This window comes from Peromyscus californicus, unplaced genomic scaffold (genome assembly GCF_007827085.1).
Source record: "Peromyscus californicus insignis strain IS unplaced genomic scaffold, ASM782708v3 Scaffold_20__1_contigs__length_68692818, whole genome shotgun sequence".
NCBI classification, from domain to species: domain Eukaryota; kingdom Metazoa; phylum Chordata; class Mammalia; order Rodentia; family Cricetidae; genus Peromyscus; species Peromyscus californicus.
Genome location: NW_026294503.1, coordinates 46,951,597 through 46,967,431, shown reverse-complemented (window position 1 = coordinate 46,967,431; position 15,835 = coordinate 46,951,597). Strand labels below are relative to the sequence as shown.

The following is a 15,835-nucleotide window of genomic DNA, read 5'->3' as shown; positions in this document are numbered from 1 at the left end:
CTCTTCTGGTGGAAAACAACAGCAGCAGTGTTCTCCTACATTTGCTGATGAGACTGGATGAGATACTGCACATAGGCCAGGCATGGCAACTCATGCCTTTGATCCCAGCATTCAGGAGACAGAGGTGTGGGATCTCTGAGTTCAAGGCCATCCTGGTCTACTAATAAATCCTGTCTCAAAAAGGGGGTGGGGGTCTAGAGAGATGTCTCAGCGGTTAAGAGTACTAGCTGCTTTTCCAAAGGACTCATGTTTGAGTCTCAGCACCTACATGGCAGCTCAGAACCATCTACAACTCCCAATGGTCTCCAAGGGCATGCATGCGGGGCACAGATATACAGACAGACAAAACACCCATGAGCATTAAAATAAAAGCTTCATTTTAATTTAAAAAGATATTTCATATAAGCTGGGTATTGTGGTATAAAATGCCAACACTTGAAAGGCTGAGGCAAGAGGATTGAATGTTCAATGCTTGGACTGCAGATAGGGAGACTATCTCAAAAAGAGAAAAAGATAGAAAAAGACCTTGCATACAAATCACCACACAGTGCCTAAGACACAGCAAGTGTTCAGTAAGTGTTAATGGCATCATCATCATGAGTATTTACATATAATTATAAGTTTAATTAATCACATACAAAATAATTATCTAATTTAAATACAATATAAAATTAAACATTCCTCTTGATGTTTAAGGTAAACATTTGTCTTCCTTCTGAAAAATAAATAAAAAGTGATTCTAAGCTGGGTGTGGTGGTATGCACCTTTGATCCCTCATTCAAGAGGCAGAGGTAGGAAGAGCTCCATAAATTCAAGGCCAGTCCGATCTACACATCAAGGTCCAGGCCAGCCAAGGCTACATGGTGAGATCTCATCTCAAAAAAAGGTGGCTCTGATATTACCCCTCAGTCTTAGGCATATTATAAAAGATACTGTTTAAGTGGTTGTTAGCCTGGTAAAGAAAGCATGTTATACAAGCATGCACCAGATTTGCTTCAGATACTGATACCAAGTCATGCATACAACTCAAAACCAAGTGGAAATACCGAATTCAGACACAGAAATTACTCCTGGATAAATTTATCAAAGAACTGTGTGCTGTGTTTAGGAAGACACCGAGAATGGGCTGTGGGATGACCCCACTGTGTGCTGTGTTTAGGAAGACACCGAGAATGGGCTGTGGGATGACCCCACTGTGTGCTGTGTTTAGGAAGACACCGAGAATGGGCTGTGGGATGACTGCACTGTGCGCTGTGTTTAGGAAGACACCGAGAATGGGCTGTGGGATGACTGCACTGTGTGCTGTGTTTAGGAAAACACTGAGAATGGGCTGTGGGATGACCCCACTGTGTGCTGTGTTTAGGAAAACACTGAGAATGGGCTGTGGAATGACCCCATTGTGTGCTATGTTTAGGAAAACACTGAGAATGGGCTGTGGGATGACCCCACTGTGTGCTGTGTTTAGGAAGACACCGAGAATGGACTATGGGATGACTGCACAGGCACTATGAGGCTCTTCTGTACAGCAGTAGAATCTGGAATACTGAAAGTAGAAGGAAGCTGTTGAATGCGCTAGAGCAGGATCGGAAGCCTCAGGGCCATACTCTGGCTCTGGCACCAGCTGTGGGGCCTTCGGCAAATCTCTAGAGTTCAATTTCCCCACCTACTCAAAGGAGGACTGACTTAGCTCTGACAGAATCTGAGGATTCTGAGGGGTCTCAAGGACCCACCGCTACATACTCACTTCTCTGTGGCACTCGTTCACTAGGCAATGGATGATCTGCTCCAGCTTCAGCTGGGTGGTGAGCTGGATAAGGACTGAGGAGACACAACAGCATTACAAACCGGAAGACAACCACACACCCATAGTCCAGCTGTCACAGCCCATCTACTCAAGCTAAGGGCATGACGGTAATTTGCCTGTTGCAGTTGATATCAGTTTCTCTGTCTCCATCATTAAACTACACTCGACAACATTTATTGTTTTGTATTAGCAGTTCCTGACTCAGGCTGCGCACCAGAATCACCTAGGCTCTTAAAACATTCTAATATGAAACTGAGGCCATGCCTAAGGTGAAGTGCCTGCTTATCACAACCCCCAACACCACCAAAACAAAAAGAAGAAAAGCCAGTATCCAAGTCCCATTCCAGACCATTAAATAAGAGTCTCTACAAAGAAGCCAGATACCTTTATTTTTCATTTATTTATTGTTCGCTTTGAGACAAGTTCTGATGTAGTCCAGTTTGGCCGTGAACTCACAATGTAACCAAGTTTGATCTTGAACCTTTGGTCCTCCTACCTCTATCTTTCCCAAATTCTGGGGTTACGGGTATGTACCGCCACACCTGGCCCCAAGTACTCCATGTGAACAACTCTTAAATGTGCACAAATGTAAGCATATATATGTATCTCAAAATATATTTTAGTTGAATTTCCTTATGTATTTATATATACTTTCCTATTTATATATTTTGCCTTTTAAAACATTTTAGTGTGTGTGTGTGTGTGTGTGTGTGTGTGTGTGTGTGGTGTGGAGGTTAACCTTTGGGAGTCAGTTCTCTTCCTCCATTATGTGAGTCCTAGGAATTGAACTCAGGGCATCAGGCTTTGTTATCACCCGTCCTTACTCTCTGGGTCATCTCACTGGCCCCTGAAAATCATTTTTCTTAATATAAAATGTGAGTCCATTGCTGGAGTCTCTTAGTAAATCTATTGTGAAGCCAGGGCTGGGGTGGCGCACACCTTTAATCCCAGCACTCGGGAGGCAGGGGCAGGCAGATTTCTGAGTTCAAGACCAGCCTGGTCTACAGAGTAAGTTCCAGGTCAGCCAAGGTTACACGGAGAAATCCTGTCTCAAAAATAAATAAATAGATAGATAATGGTTCTGTAAGATACAGTGGCACCAGCTAAAAGTGAATCACTGTCATGGTCATGAATGAAAATTCCTTGCCCCCCCCCCCCCCCCCCCCCCCCCCCCCCCCGCCCCCCGTAAGGCTCAGTTGGTAAAATACTTGCCCAGCATGCTTGAAACCCTAGGTTCAGTTTTCAGGATCACATAAAACCGGGTGTGGTGACACACCCTGTAATCCCAGCACTAGGTGGGATCCCAAGTTCAAATTATCCTCAGCTACTAGAGTTTAAGGCCAGCGTGGGCTACACAAGACCCTGCTTCAAAAAAAAAAAGAAAAAAAAGAAAGAGAGGAAATGGGAAGAAAGGGAGGGAGGGGAGAAAATAAGCAGGAGAGAGAGAAGGAAGAAGCTCCTCCTGGTAGCCAGAACTTCACGTAATACATGTTTGTCCACATTCTTGTCTGGGCAGATGTGGTCAGAAACAGAACACATTGCTTTATGGGATGTTCACAAACTTGGGAAAGACAAAATAAGGAGATGAGCTGACAAGATTCGTATCCCATGTGAGCGCTTCCTAAGGAGCATCTGTTCCAAAGGAGGTTCTGAACACTCAAGGTGACAGAATGGTACATGTGGGTGTCCATCCCCCTCCTTCCTGAGCCACGCAGGGATCGACTGATAGACACAGTTATAACGTGGCTGTGGCGGCAGACTTGGAGGCTGTGTACGGATGGGCTCAACTTGGACTTCTCCTGAAGGCTGGACTATTTACTGTTACAGCTGAACACCTAATCCACCAATAGTGGAGACCAACACTAAGTTCACAGTGTGGCACTATTCCCTGAGGGGACCAGTGACATGGTATTGAGTGGATTGTATACTGTGTCCCCACTGGAATACACACATATTCTGAATATGGGTCTACTTCCTAATCCACGCACCTTCTGCCAGTAACCCATCTATAAACACACAGAGCCCTCGTTCACTGCTGTAGCAGTCCACACAACATCACTTTGATCAAGGAACTCATTTCACAGCAGTACAGAAAGGGGCTCAATCTCAGGAAATTCACTGATCATGTCCTACAGTCCACCACCTGGGACCAACTAACAATGCGGACCAGCCTATCCAGACTCAGCTATGGCACCATTTAGAAGTCACCACTCTAAAGGGGTGGGCTCCTTTCTTACCTGGGACATAAAGCCCCCTCTTCACCACAGAATACATTGGTCAGGAATCAGAGTGAAGCAGGACTCACTCCTCTTACAGTTGCACCTCATAGCACACTTGTGGAACGTCTATGTCCTGTATTAGCTATTTGGGAATTCCACAATAAAAATACTACAGATGAGGTCCATCAAACAAACAAAATTTATTTTCTTAGGGTTTTTTGGAGGCTGAAAACCCACTATTTGGCCTTTTCCTCGGCTTGCAGATGCCTGCTTGCCTTCTATGTCCTCTCAAGGCCTCTTCATTTTGTTGTTTGTTTGTTTGTTTGTTTGTTTGTTTTTGAGACAGGGTTTCTCTGTGTAGTTTTGGTGCCTGTCCTGGCTCTCGCTCCGTAGACCAGGCTGGCCTCGAACTCACAGAGATCCACCTGGTTCTGCCTCTGGAGTGCTGGGATTAAAGGCATGAGCCTCCACCGCCCGGCTCAAAGCCTCTTCTTTGTACAAGTGCATACTAAGTGTCTCTCTGTGTTCAACGTTCTCCTTATAAAGACGTCCATCAAACTGGATTACGACCCCACCCACTGGTCTCATGTTAACTTGTCTCTTTGAAGGCCCAATCTCCAAATAAACATGAAGTCCTAGAAATTAGAGCCTCAACATATGAATTTTGGGGTTGGAGGAGTGATATAATCCAGCCCACAATATATGGTCTTTTAGCTCCAAATGAATCCTTTTGGATATTATTTGGGGACACTGAGGCTGAATTAATATCTGCCAATAATGGGCAGTGGAAAGAGTTGGCATTTCCCTTTGCTTCCTCTAATCAGTTTTTCTTTTTAGTTCACCGTCTGCTTCCTGTACTGAGGAGTATTTCCCGAAGACTTCTTATCTTAACTGGAACAACACCTTTCCAGTACAGGAGCTGAATTCGGCTTGCAGTTTTTCCAGAACCAGATTCTTTGCACCCTTCTAAGTTTTAACAACTCTAACCTCTTCCCTTCATAGATGTAACCTCAGGAATGGAAGCTACTTTCTGCAGTAACTACCTCTAAGAAAACCTTTTGTGTCTTCAGTTACCAACTTAAAAATTCTTTAAAGTTTTTGTGTTGGTTTTGTTTCTCTGTGAAAACAACTGGAATGGTTTCCGCCCTGACTGGTACAATTCTCACTCTCTGTGAGACTTTTTACACCCCGGTACCCTTGCCATTTGTGACGGCTATTCTTGGTTGCCATCCTGACTACATCTGGAATTAACAAAAATCCAAGAGGCTGAGTACACCTCTGATGGATTTTTTTCTTAATTAAATCATTTCAAGAGGGAAGACCCACCTGTGATATGGAATTCAGATCTTTTGAGGTGGGAGATGAACCTTTCATCTGGGCCACATCTTATTCTGTCAGCCTATATAAAGGACATGGAAGGAAGACGCTCTCTCTTTGCTTGCTTGCTCCCACTGACGCTTAAGCCCATTCCTTCACTGCCATTAGAAGCCCACTTCTTTAGGACTCTGGAGCCCCATGAGACATCCAGCCTCATGGACTGAACAACTATTAGATGCTTGGACTGTCTGTTGGTAGACAGCCATTGTTGGACTGGCTGGACCACAGCCTTTAAGCCACTTTAATAAATCCTCTTTCAGATAGATAGATAGATAGATAGATAGATAGATAGATAGATAGATAGATAGATAGATAGATAGATAGAGGTAGGTAGGTAAGTAGGCAGGCAGACAGACAGATAGATAGATGATAGATAGGGAGAGAGAGATAGAAGATAGATGATAAATATGAATAGAGATAGATATAGACAGACAGATAGATTGATTCAGTAAATTCTATTCCTTTAGAGAACCCTAATAGATTTTGGTACCAGAAGTAGTTCTAGAGAAGTATAAGGATTGATTTTTTTTTTTTGGAACAGTTTCTCTGTGTATCTCTGGCTGTCCTGAAACTCACTAGGTAGACCACGCTGGCCTCAAGCTCAGAGATCCATCTGCCTCTGCCTCTTGAGTGCTGGGATTAAAGGTACACACCACCACCACCCAGTAAGGATGAATTTTTTAAGCATCTGGAATAGGCTTTCCAATTTGCCAACACCTACAGTTACTGAAACCTCTCCAGCTACTGAAAAATTCTTTGGTTGGTTGGCTTTTGGTTTTTCGAGATGAACCTTCTCTGTGTAGTCCTGGCTGTTCTGAAACTCACTCTGTAGACCAGGCTGGTCTGGAACTCAGAGATCCACCTGCCTCTGCCTACCCACTACTGGGATTAAAGGCGTGTGCCACCATGCCCAACCAACTTGTGGGAAAATAAGGAATATGATGATGTTTGTCAGTTGCTCCTATATCTCTGGGTAAATTGACAGAGGAAAACAATGAGCTCTGTGATAAAATTAACCACCTCAGAATACAGTGACAGACAACATGAACTCAGTAATATAACTGACCAGCTCCAGATGCACACAACAGTCTAAAGATTTCTCAGTGTGTCCTGGAAGAGAATCTTCTCTCCAGAAGCCACAGAGCTTGCTATGAAAAACTGGTCCCCTCATTATAAGGTTGGCTGAATTACAGTGGAAATTTAAGTTCCAGACTCATGGAGTGGGCCTTTGATTGGTTGACTAAGGAAGAGAAGACCAGGACCTGGTTTGCGGATGGTTCTGCATGTTAGGCAGGCACTACCCCAGACAGAAGTGGACAGCCACAGCATTATAACCGCTTTCTGGGACAACCCTGAAAGATACCGGTGAAGGGAAGTCTCCATAGTGGGCAGAACTTTTGGCAGCACACATGATCATATATTTTGTTTGGAAGGAGAAATAACCAGATGAGTGATTGTTCACTGATTCATGGGCTATAGCTAATGGATTGTCTGGATGGTCAGGGACTTGGAAAGATCATGATTGGAAAACTGATGAGAAAGATATTTGAGGAAGAATTATGTGGCCAGATCTCTCCAAACGAGCAAAACAAACAAAAAAAAATGTGAAGATATTTGTGTCTCATGTAAATGCTCATCAAAAGGTGACTTCAGCTAAGGAGGAGTTCAATAATTAAGTAGCTAAGATGACATGTTCTGTGGACAGTTAGCCTTTTTTCCAGCCATCCCCGTCACTGTCCAATGGGCCCATGAAAAAAGTGGCCATGGTGGCAGAGATGGGGGTCTTGCCTGAGCTCAACAACATGGACTTCCACTCACCAAGACTGACCTGGCTACAGCTGCTGCTGAGTGCCAGATCTCTCAACAGCAGAGACAAACACTGAACCCCAGGTATGGCACCATTCCTTGGGGTGACCACCCAGTGACCTGCTGGCAGACTTACACACTGGAATACTTCCTCCATGGGAAGGATAAACACTTTGTCCTTTCTGGAACAGATATTTATTCTGGTTACGGATTTGCCTTTCCTGCACATAATGCTTCCACCAAAACCACCACCCATGGACTTACAGAATGCCTTATCCACTGACATGGTATTCCACACAGTACTGCTTCTGACCAGGGAACTCACTCCATAGTCAGAGAAGTGTGATAATGGGCCCACAATCATGGAATACCATGTCCCCCACCAACCTGAAACAGCTGGCCTGACAGAAAGATGGATGGCCTTTTGAAGACACAGTTACTGCACCAATTAGGAGGCAGCAGCATGGAGGGCTGGAGCAGGGGTCTCCAGAAGGCAGCATATGCTTTGAATCAGTGTCCACTATATGGTACTGTTTCTCCCATAGCCAGGATCCACGGGTCTGGCAATCAAGGGGTGGAAAAAGGAGTATTTCCACTCACTAGTACTCCGAGTGACCCACTAGGAAAATTTCTGTTTCCTGTTACAGGGACCGTAAGTTCTGCTGGCCAAGAAGTTTTGGTTCCATAGCTGGTAGTGCTCCTGTCAGGAGCCACAACAAACATTCCATTGAACCGGAAGCTCAGACTATCCCTTGGGCACTTTGGGCTTCTGATGCCCTTAAACCAACAGCATAAGAAAGGAATAACAGCCGGGAGGTGGTGGTGCACGCCTTTGATCTCTTGGAGGCAGAGGCAGGCGGATCTCTGTGGTTCAAAGCCAGCCTGGTCTACAGAGTGAGTTCCAGGACAGCCAGGACTGTTTCACAGAGAGACCCTGTCTCGGAAAAGAGAGAGAGAGAGAGAGGGAGGGAGGGAGGGAGGGAGGGAGGGAGGGAAAGGAAAAACAGTGTTAGGAGGGGTGACTGATCCAGATTACCATGGGGAGATTAGGTTGTTTCTTCACCAGAGAGGTAAGAGAGATTATATCTGGTGTGCAGGAGATCCTTTAGGGCAATGATTCTCAACCTTCCTAATGTCACAACCCTTTATTACAGTTCTCATGTTGTGGCGAATCCCAACCATAAAATTATTTTCATAGCTACTTCCTAACTGTAATTTTGCTACTGCTGTGAATCATAATGTAAATATCTGTGTTGTCCGATGGTCTTAGGTGACCACTGTGAAAGGGTCATTTCAACCCCCAAAGGGGTCGCAACCCATGAGTTGACAACCACAGCTTTAGTGCATCTCTTGGTGCTACCACGTCCTGTGATTAAAGTCAATGGGAAAGTGCAACAATCTAATCCAGGCAGGATGACAAAGGACACAGACCCTGAAGGAACGAAGGTGTGGGTCACTCACTCCTCCAGGAAAAGAGCCAAGACCTGCTGAAGGTGGAGGAAGTACTGAATGGGTAGTAGAGGAAGGTAGTTACACCAGCTAAGGCCATGTGACCAGCTGCAGAAATGAGGATTATAATTGACATGAGTGTTTCTATCATATTTTGTAAAGAATATGCTTGTGCACATTTTGTGTTTTCTTTCCTCAATTTCTTTATCATATAATGTAACATAAATTAAGAGCATATCAGTGGTTTTCCTATTTAAGTTGAGATATTAAAAAAATGACCCTCGAGGGACATTGCCACCTATTCTAAATTTATAATGTGCTTGAGGTTGTACAAGGAATAGTTATTAGGTCCAAAGGAAACTCCAATTCCCCAAACTCCAAAGGCAGTCCACCTATCTAGAAATGCACTCAACCTGGACTATAGGATTTCTGGTGGTTAGATTAAAAAGTCAGCATTCCTCAGGAACTTATGAAACTGGTTCCCCTCCACCAAAAGGAGTCATTTCCTTACCTCTGGCACAAGGGACATATGGCTACCTGTGGCACCTATCAGCATATCAAAGTGCATGCTGGGCTCCAGGCTCCTTCAGTATCACAAGTACCTGCTACACATTTCAAAGTCCATGCTAGTATACTAACCCTTCTCACCTCCTCCCTACCCTAAACTCCCTCCAGCTCATGACTTTCCCAACCCAGCTGCTCATTCTCCTTAGAACCCTGCCATTCTCCCTCTTCTCTCTCCCTCTTCTCTCTCTCTCTCTCTCTCTCTCTCTCTCTCTCTCTCTCTCTCTCTCTCTCTCTCTCTCTCTCCCCCTCTCCTCTGTTCCACACTGTTCCACATGCCTCTAGCTATTCTCTCTCTTCCCCTTGGCCGGGCGGTGGTGGTGAATGCCTTTAATCCCAGCACTCGGGAGGCAGAGGCAGGCGGATCTCTGTGAGTTCGAGGCCAGCCTGGTCTCCAAAGTGAGTTCCAGGAAAAGGCACAAAGCTACACAGAGAAACCCTGTCTCGAAAAACCAAAAAAAAAAAAAAAAAAAAAAAAACCTTCGCCTTGACAATAAGGTGGATCTGTCATGTGGTCAGTTTATACAGTTATATCGTTTTAGGTTTAACTATGATCTGATTAAATATATAACACATTTGCAATTTTACATTGGATAGTTATATCATATATAATTAATAGGCATAATTATGATCTGATGATTGTTTTCATTTGGAAATTAAGCATGACATAAGGAGACATGACTGTGTGTCAAGTTGACAAGGAGTGGACTTGTGATGACTATTCTTGGTTGTCAATTTGACTACAACTGAACTAAAACCCAGATGGCTGGGCACACCAACAAGGGATTCTTTTCTTAGCTAAATCATTTGAAGTGAGAAGATCTACTTTTAAATCTGGATCTTTGAGGTGGGAAGATACACCTTTAATCCAGATTTTTTTTGAGGTGGGAAGACCCACCTTTAATCTGGGTCACACTTCCTGCTAATAGCCTATACAGAGGGCATAAGAAAAGGAGGCTTGTTCCCTTTGCCTGCTTACTCTGACTCTTGCTGGCAAGTGCATTCATTCCTTCACTGGCACTGAAGCCTACTTCTTCAGGATTCCAGCATATACCGAAGACCAGCTGAGACATCCAGCCTCGTGAACCAAACAGCTATTGGATTCTTGGACCTTCTATTAGTAGACAGCCATTGTTGAACTAGCTGGACCACAGCCTGTAAGCCGTTCTAATACATCCTATATTTGTCTATATGTTTTGTTCCTTTAGAGAACCCTGACTAATAGATACACTGTCTCTCTCTACTGTTAGAGGTAAACACATGCACTTCCACTTTAACCCCCGCCTGTCTGCAGACAGCCTTCAAGAAATCTATAGGAGGCCTGACGAGATGGCTCAGCAGGCGAGGCACCTGCCCCCAACCCGACCATCTGAGTAAAGCCACTGGTCTCACGTGGTAAAGAGAGAGAATGACTCCTACAAGTTGTCCTGTGACTTCCATAAGCCTACATGGCACACGTGCATGCACATACTAAATAAATACACTAAAAACTAAAAATAAGGGATCGGCCATGTATGGTGGCACGTATCTTTTCTACATTTTTTAAAGATTTATTTATTTTATGTATGAGTGCTCTATCTAGAGGGCATCAGATTCCACTGGAGATGGCTGTGAGCCACCATGTGGTTGCTGGAAATTGAACTCAGGACCTCTGGAAGAGCAGTCAGTGCTCTTAACCTCTGACCATCTCTCCAGCCTCAAGTGGCACATGTCTTTAATTCCAACACTCAGGAGGCAGAGTCAGGAGGATCTCTATGACTTGAGGCCAGCCTGGTCTACATACAGAGTTCCAGGACAGCCTGGGCTATGTAGAGAGACTGTCTCAATAAACAAACAAACAAACAAATAAATAAAGGATTGAAGAGATGGCTCAGCCATTAAGAGCTCTTACTGCACTTCCAGAGGACCAGAGTTTGGTTAGTTCCACCAATACTAGGGAACTCACTATAACTCCAGCTCCTGGAAGCACATGACTCACACACATCATACAAATAAATACAGTTTTAAAACTAAAAATCAAATTTAAACAATTTTAAAGAAATTTATATGAGATGTAATTTTTTAAAAAAAGTTTTGTGCTTGAATTGTTTTAATGTTTGAAGTTTTTAGGGTTTTTGTTTTTCTTTCAATGCTTATGAGTGACTGCATGTATATAATGTGTACCACATGCATGCTGTGGTAGTTTGAATGTAATTGGTCCCCATGTGCTCATAGGGAATGGCATTACTAGGAGGTGTGGCTTTGTTGGAGTGAGTATAGCTTTGTTAGAGGAAGTGTGTCACTGTGGGGGCGGGCTTTGAGGTTTCCTATGCTCAGGATACCACGGAGTGTCTCAGAATACTTCCTGTTGCCTGCAAGATGCAAGACTCTCAGTTAATTTGCCAGCACCATGTCTGCCTACACGCTGCCATGCTCTCTGCCATCATGATAATGGACCAAACCTCTGAAACTGTAAGCCAGCCCCAATTAAATGTTCTCCTTTATAAGAGTTTCTGTGGTCATGGTGCCTCTTCACAGCAATGGAAACCCTAACTAAGACACATGCCTAGTGCCTTCAGAGGTTAGCAGAGGGCACTGGATTCCCTGGAAATGGAATTACAGATGGTTGTGAGCTATCACGTAGGTACTGAGAATTGAACCCAGGCTCTCTGCAAGAGCAACATGTGCTCTAAACTACTGAAGAATCTCTCCACCCCTATTGTTTGTTTGAAACAGGTCCTTATGTAGCCCAGGATGGCTTCAAACTCGGTAGGTAGCCAAAGATGACCATGAATTACTGATACTTCTGCCTCTACCTACCAAGTGCTGGGATTACAGGCATGAACACATGGCTTAAAAAAAAGTGTTGAGCAGGGCAGTGGTGGCACATGCCTTTAATCCCAGCACTTGGGAGACAGAGGCAGGTGGATCTCAGTGAGTTCGAGGCCAGCCTGGGCTACAAAGCAAGTTCCAGACAGCCAGGACTGCTATACAGATAAACCCTGTCTTGAAAAAAAAGTGCTGGCCATGCCTTCCTTCCTTTTTTTTTTTTTTTTGGCGGGGATTGGGGGGGAGAGAGGGTCTCTCTCTATGTACTTCTGGATGTCCTACAACTCAATATGCAGACCAGGCTGGCCTCAAGCCCACAGAAATCCTCCTGCCTCTGCCACCAGAATGCCGGTATTAAAGGCATCCACCACTATGCCCGGCACAGCATCCATGCCTTTGTAACAGCACTCACCAACCCTACTTACTTAGCAGTCAATCTCCTCTCCCTATTGTAAACTCTTAGAAGGCAGGTGCCACATCTTAGCCATCTACATATCCCTAATACCAAATGCAGGATTTAGCAAAAAGTTGATGCTCAAGAAGAAAATGTAGAACTACTTTAAAACTGATTGAGTTCCCTCCTATGTTTGAAAGTGGGCAATTTCACTAAACCTCAACAACCAGGGCTGCAATTCGGGCTAATACTCCCCAGTCTGAATGGTAGGTATGCATAGTTTCAGTAGGTACACCTTACCTTCAATACAGAGGTTTGCTACACTCCCGTCTTCCACACTGCTTAACAGTCCTTGGAGCAGAGCAAAGCAAGAAAAAGATTGATTAACAGTGCTGTTTCAAAATAAACAGTTCTACAAAAGAAAGCATCATTCTAAAGCCAGCAGTTTTAAGTAATGCCCTTGCTAAGTCCTACCCTCAGCGACACCTAGACTTCTCAATGTCCAGTCTAACTTTTAAAAGATGACAGTCCATGTGCACAGCAAATAGACTCTATGCTCTGCAGTCTGACACATCTAAGGGCAAAAAAAATAAATGTTGCCTGTTATTTTCTTCAAAGATCATCCTATGTCAGCCGGGAAAAGCCTCAACACAGGGAAGCACTCAGTGCATGTTAACCATCCTCCCTACAAGGACTCATTCCCCTGGACACCGTAATCATATCAAAGAAGGAACCACCTCACTTTCCATGTAAAGAAACCAAGGCATATGAAAAGGAAAACAACCTGATCAGGATCACATCCAAGGTCAGCCGACTCCATTCCAGGCCTCTGATCCTGAGCGGAACCTCAACTGTACAAGAGGAATCACCCACTTCCCATGTGTATCTCTGCACTTTCACTAGCCTCTTAGATCTAATAAGGACAGTTACCATGAACTGATTCACGTAGCTTAGAAAGGGGACCACATTGCTAAGACTACAACCAAACAACTTGCTAGGAAACGGGTCACAATAACACGAAACATCTAAGTCATCTTTCCGAGTCCTCCAAGGGAAAACCATACGCTACACATGCAAAGTTCACGCCAGCTTTCCCTTTGAAGCTCACCAAAAAGCACGCGTACGAAATGGATGCAGACTCTCTGGTCCTGAGCTACCAGCTGTGTGACCAAGGAGGTGTGTCTCACGAGAGCATCTTGGAAGCAGAACACCACATGTTTCTTGCGCACCAACTTTGAGTGAATGAAGAGAAATATTCAATAGTGACCAAGGCAGGGTCATTCTGAATTCAAACAATAATTTCCGAATATAACCACAGGATGGTACTACCGCAGCCATTTAAACTATGGGGAGAGCCATACTCCCTGGAGGGAGCATGGACAAGTACATTTACACTAGGAAATTCATATATTTACATAGAAGAAGTATATAGAAACTGATGTTTCTACCTTATGTTTACATAACACTTTGTTTACAATCACTCTTCACCAATACACTTGGAGGACAGAGATTCTTTTTTGTCTCACGTAGCCCAGGCTGGCCTCAAACTCACTATGCAGCTGGGGTTGGCTTTGAACTGATCCTCTATCATCTCCCAAGCGTTGTAATTACAAGTGTGTGCCACTAATAACACGTTTCAGCCTAACAAGTTAGTAAAGCAAGCAAAAAAGCTATCCCGATTTTGTAGATGAGAAAAACAGGCTCCGAGAGACTTGCCCAAGGACTCACATCCAAGCCTTTAAGCAGGCATTGACTAACTTCCTAAGTGCACCCAAGGACAGGTTGGAGAAAGGTCGGCCTGGGCTGAGGGGGTGGGGAGGCGGGCTGCAGGGGAGAGACTAAGGGTCGGGGCAGCAATGGCCGCTGCAGCCATGAGAGGGGCAAGCCTTGGGGAAGGGTGTCGGCTTGGGGTTTTGTTTCAGGAAAGGTGAGCCTGGTTCAGAGAAGCCAGGCGAGGGAGGAGAGGGAAATGGCCGCGCCAGGTCCTCGGGGGTGGGGAGGGTTTAGGTCGCACCGACACGCCGGGCTCCGGCAGCAGCTCCAGGGCGCAGGCCAGGCAGACGTGAGGGGACACGGGCAGCAGCCAGCGCGGATCATGCCGGCGATGGGTCCTCTCGAGGAGCAGCACCGCTTCTTCATCCCTCCCAAACGCTGCGGGATAGTCAGCAGCCGTCATCTGCCCCACCGCCATCTCCAGGCTCGGGCTCTGCAGCGCAAGTTTTCCCGCCCAGCCTTTGCGCAAGCGCACTCGGAAGAGCGCGCCGCACACTGTACGAGCGTGCGCGTGTCTCCTGGGCCCCGACGCGGCCGGTCGCCAGGGCAAGGCGAGCAGCGGCTGCCAGGGTGGTTTGTGTCAGCAAGGACTGTGGGTTTGTGCAACTAAACCCGAAAGGACTGTGCATGGGCCCGGGCAGGAATTGGTGCTCAGTACATCGAAAGTTGAGAAGTATTTATAAAGTAGCTGTCCTACTTTAAAGGAAGGAAAGAAAATCAATTGCTGCTATTATTTGCTTGGGTTTGTATGTTTTTAGAGTCAATGTTATGTAGGAGTGTTTGTCTGCGTGACTGTATGTGCACTATGTGAGTGCCCGGAGCCTGCAGAGGTCAGAAGAGGGATCCGCTGGAGCTGGAGTAAGGGAGGCTTGGGAGCCACCATTTGGTGTCGGGAACCAAAACCAGGTCTTCTCCACGAGCAAGTGCTCTTAACCCTTGAGCCATCTCTCCAGCCTGTTTTTGGTTGGTTGGTTGGTTGGTTTTAGTTAGGTTCTCATGCAGTTCATACTGGTTTCAAACATGAAATGCAGCTGAGGATGACTTTAAATTCCTGATTCTCCTGAGACTGACACTGGAGGATTGCTCCGTAATTTCTGCTGTACCTAAATTTTTAGAAGTCAGTAGTGCCAAAACACACTCAAGGAGAGGGGATTTCACAAGGCGTGAACACTCGAAGGGAGAGATCACTGGAAGCTGTTTTACAGGCTTACCACAGTGTGCATGTTATGGTAGAGGTAGAGAGATTGCTACAGGAACATCCTGCGGGCACTGGTGGACAAAACAGAAAGAACACATTAAAATTTAACTGGGTGGCAGAATTATGGGAGCTTTTTGTTGTTTTTAGGAAATAAGCAGGTAGAGGACTCTATGTACTTGAGAATGATCTTGAATTCCTAATCCTGTGCCTTCACCTCCCAAATGCTGAAATTACATTTTTCTAAGTGTTCAATGAGCACGTATGGCTTTTATGATGAATTAAGACATAGGTAGAAGAAAAATAGTTTGTTTATACCAAAAAAAAAAGTATGTAGAGGCTAAAGGCAGCTCAGTGGTACAGCACTTGCTCAGCATACACAAGGCAAGAAGCATCGTAAGATTGGCTCTGAAGATTCCCACTTGATTCAACTATTAGCTCTGGAA

At 45.0% G+C, this 15,835-nt stretch overlaps 1 protein-coding gene across 1 annotated transcript in view; it reads right to left on the bottom strand.

Moving 5' to 3' along the window:
* The window catches only part of Mei1 (meiotic double-stranded break formation protein 1), a 61,420-nt gene extending 46,781 nt beyond the window's left edge, over positions 1-14,639 (bottom strand). The window contains exons 1-4 of the mRNA XM_052748438.1: positions 14,436-14,639; positions 13,530-13,653; positions 12,722-12,772; positions 1,745-1,818 (exon numbers count right to left, since the gene is read on the bottom strand). Of these exons, the coding sequence (XP_052604398.1) occupies positions 1,745-1,818; positions 12,722-12,772; positions 13,530-13,653; positions 14,436-14,612 (426 nt within the window). The 5' untranslated portion in view covers positions 14,613-14,639. The remainder of the gene's footprint in view (positions 1-1,744; positions 1,819-12,721; positions 12,773-13,529; positions 13,654-14,435) is intronic.
* Between the last annotated feature and the right edge of the window lie 1,196 nt (positions 14,640-15,835).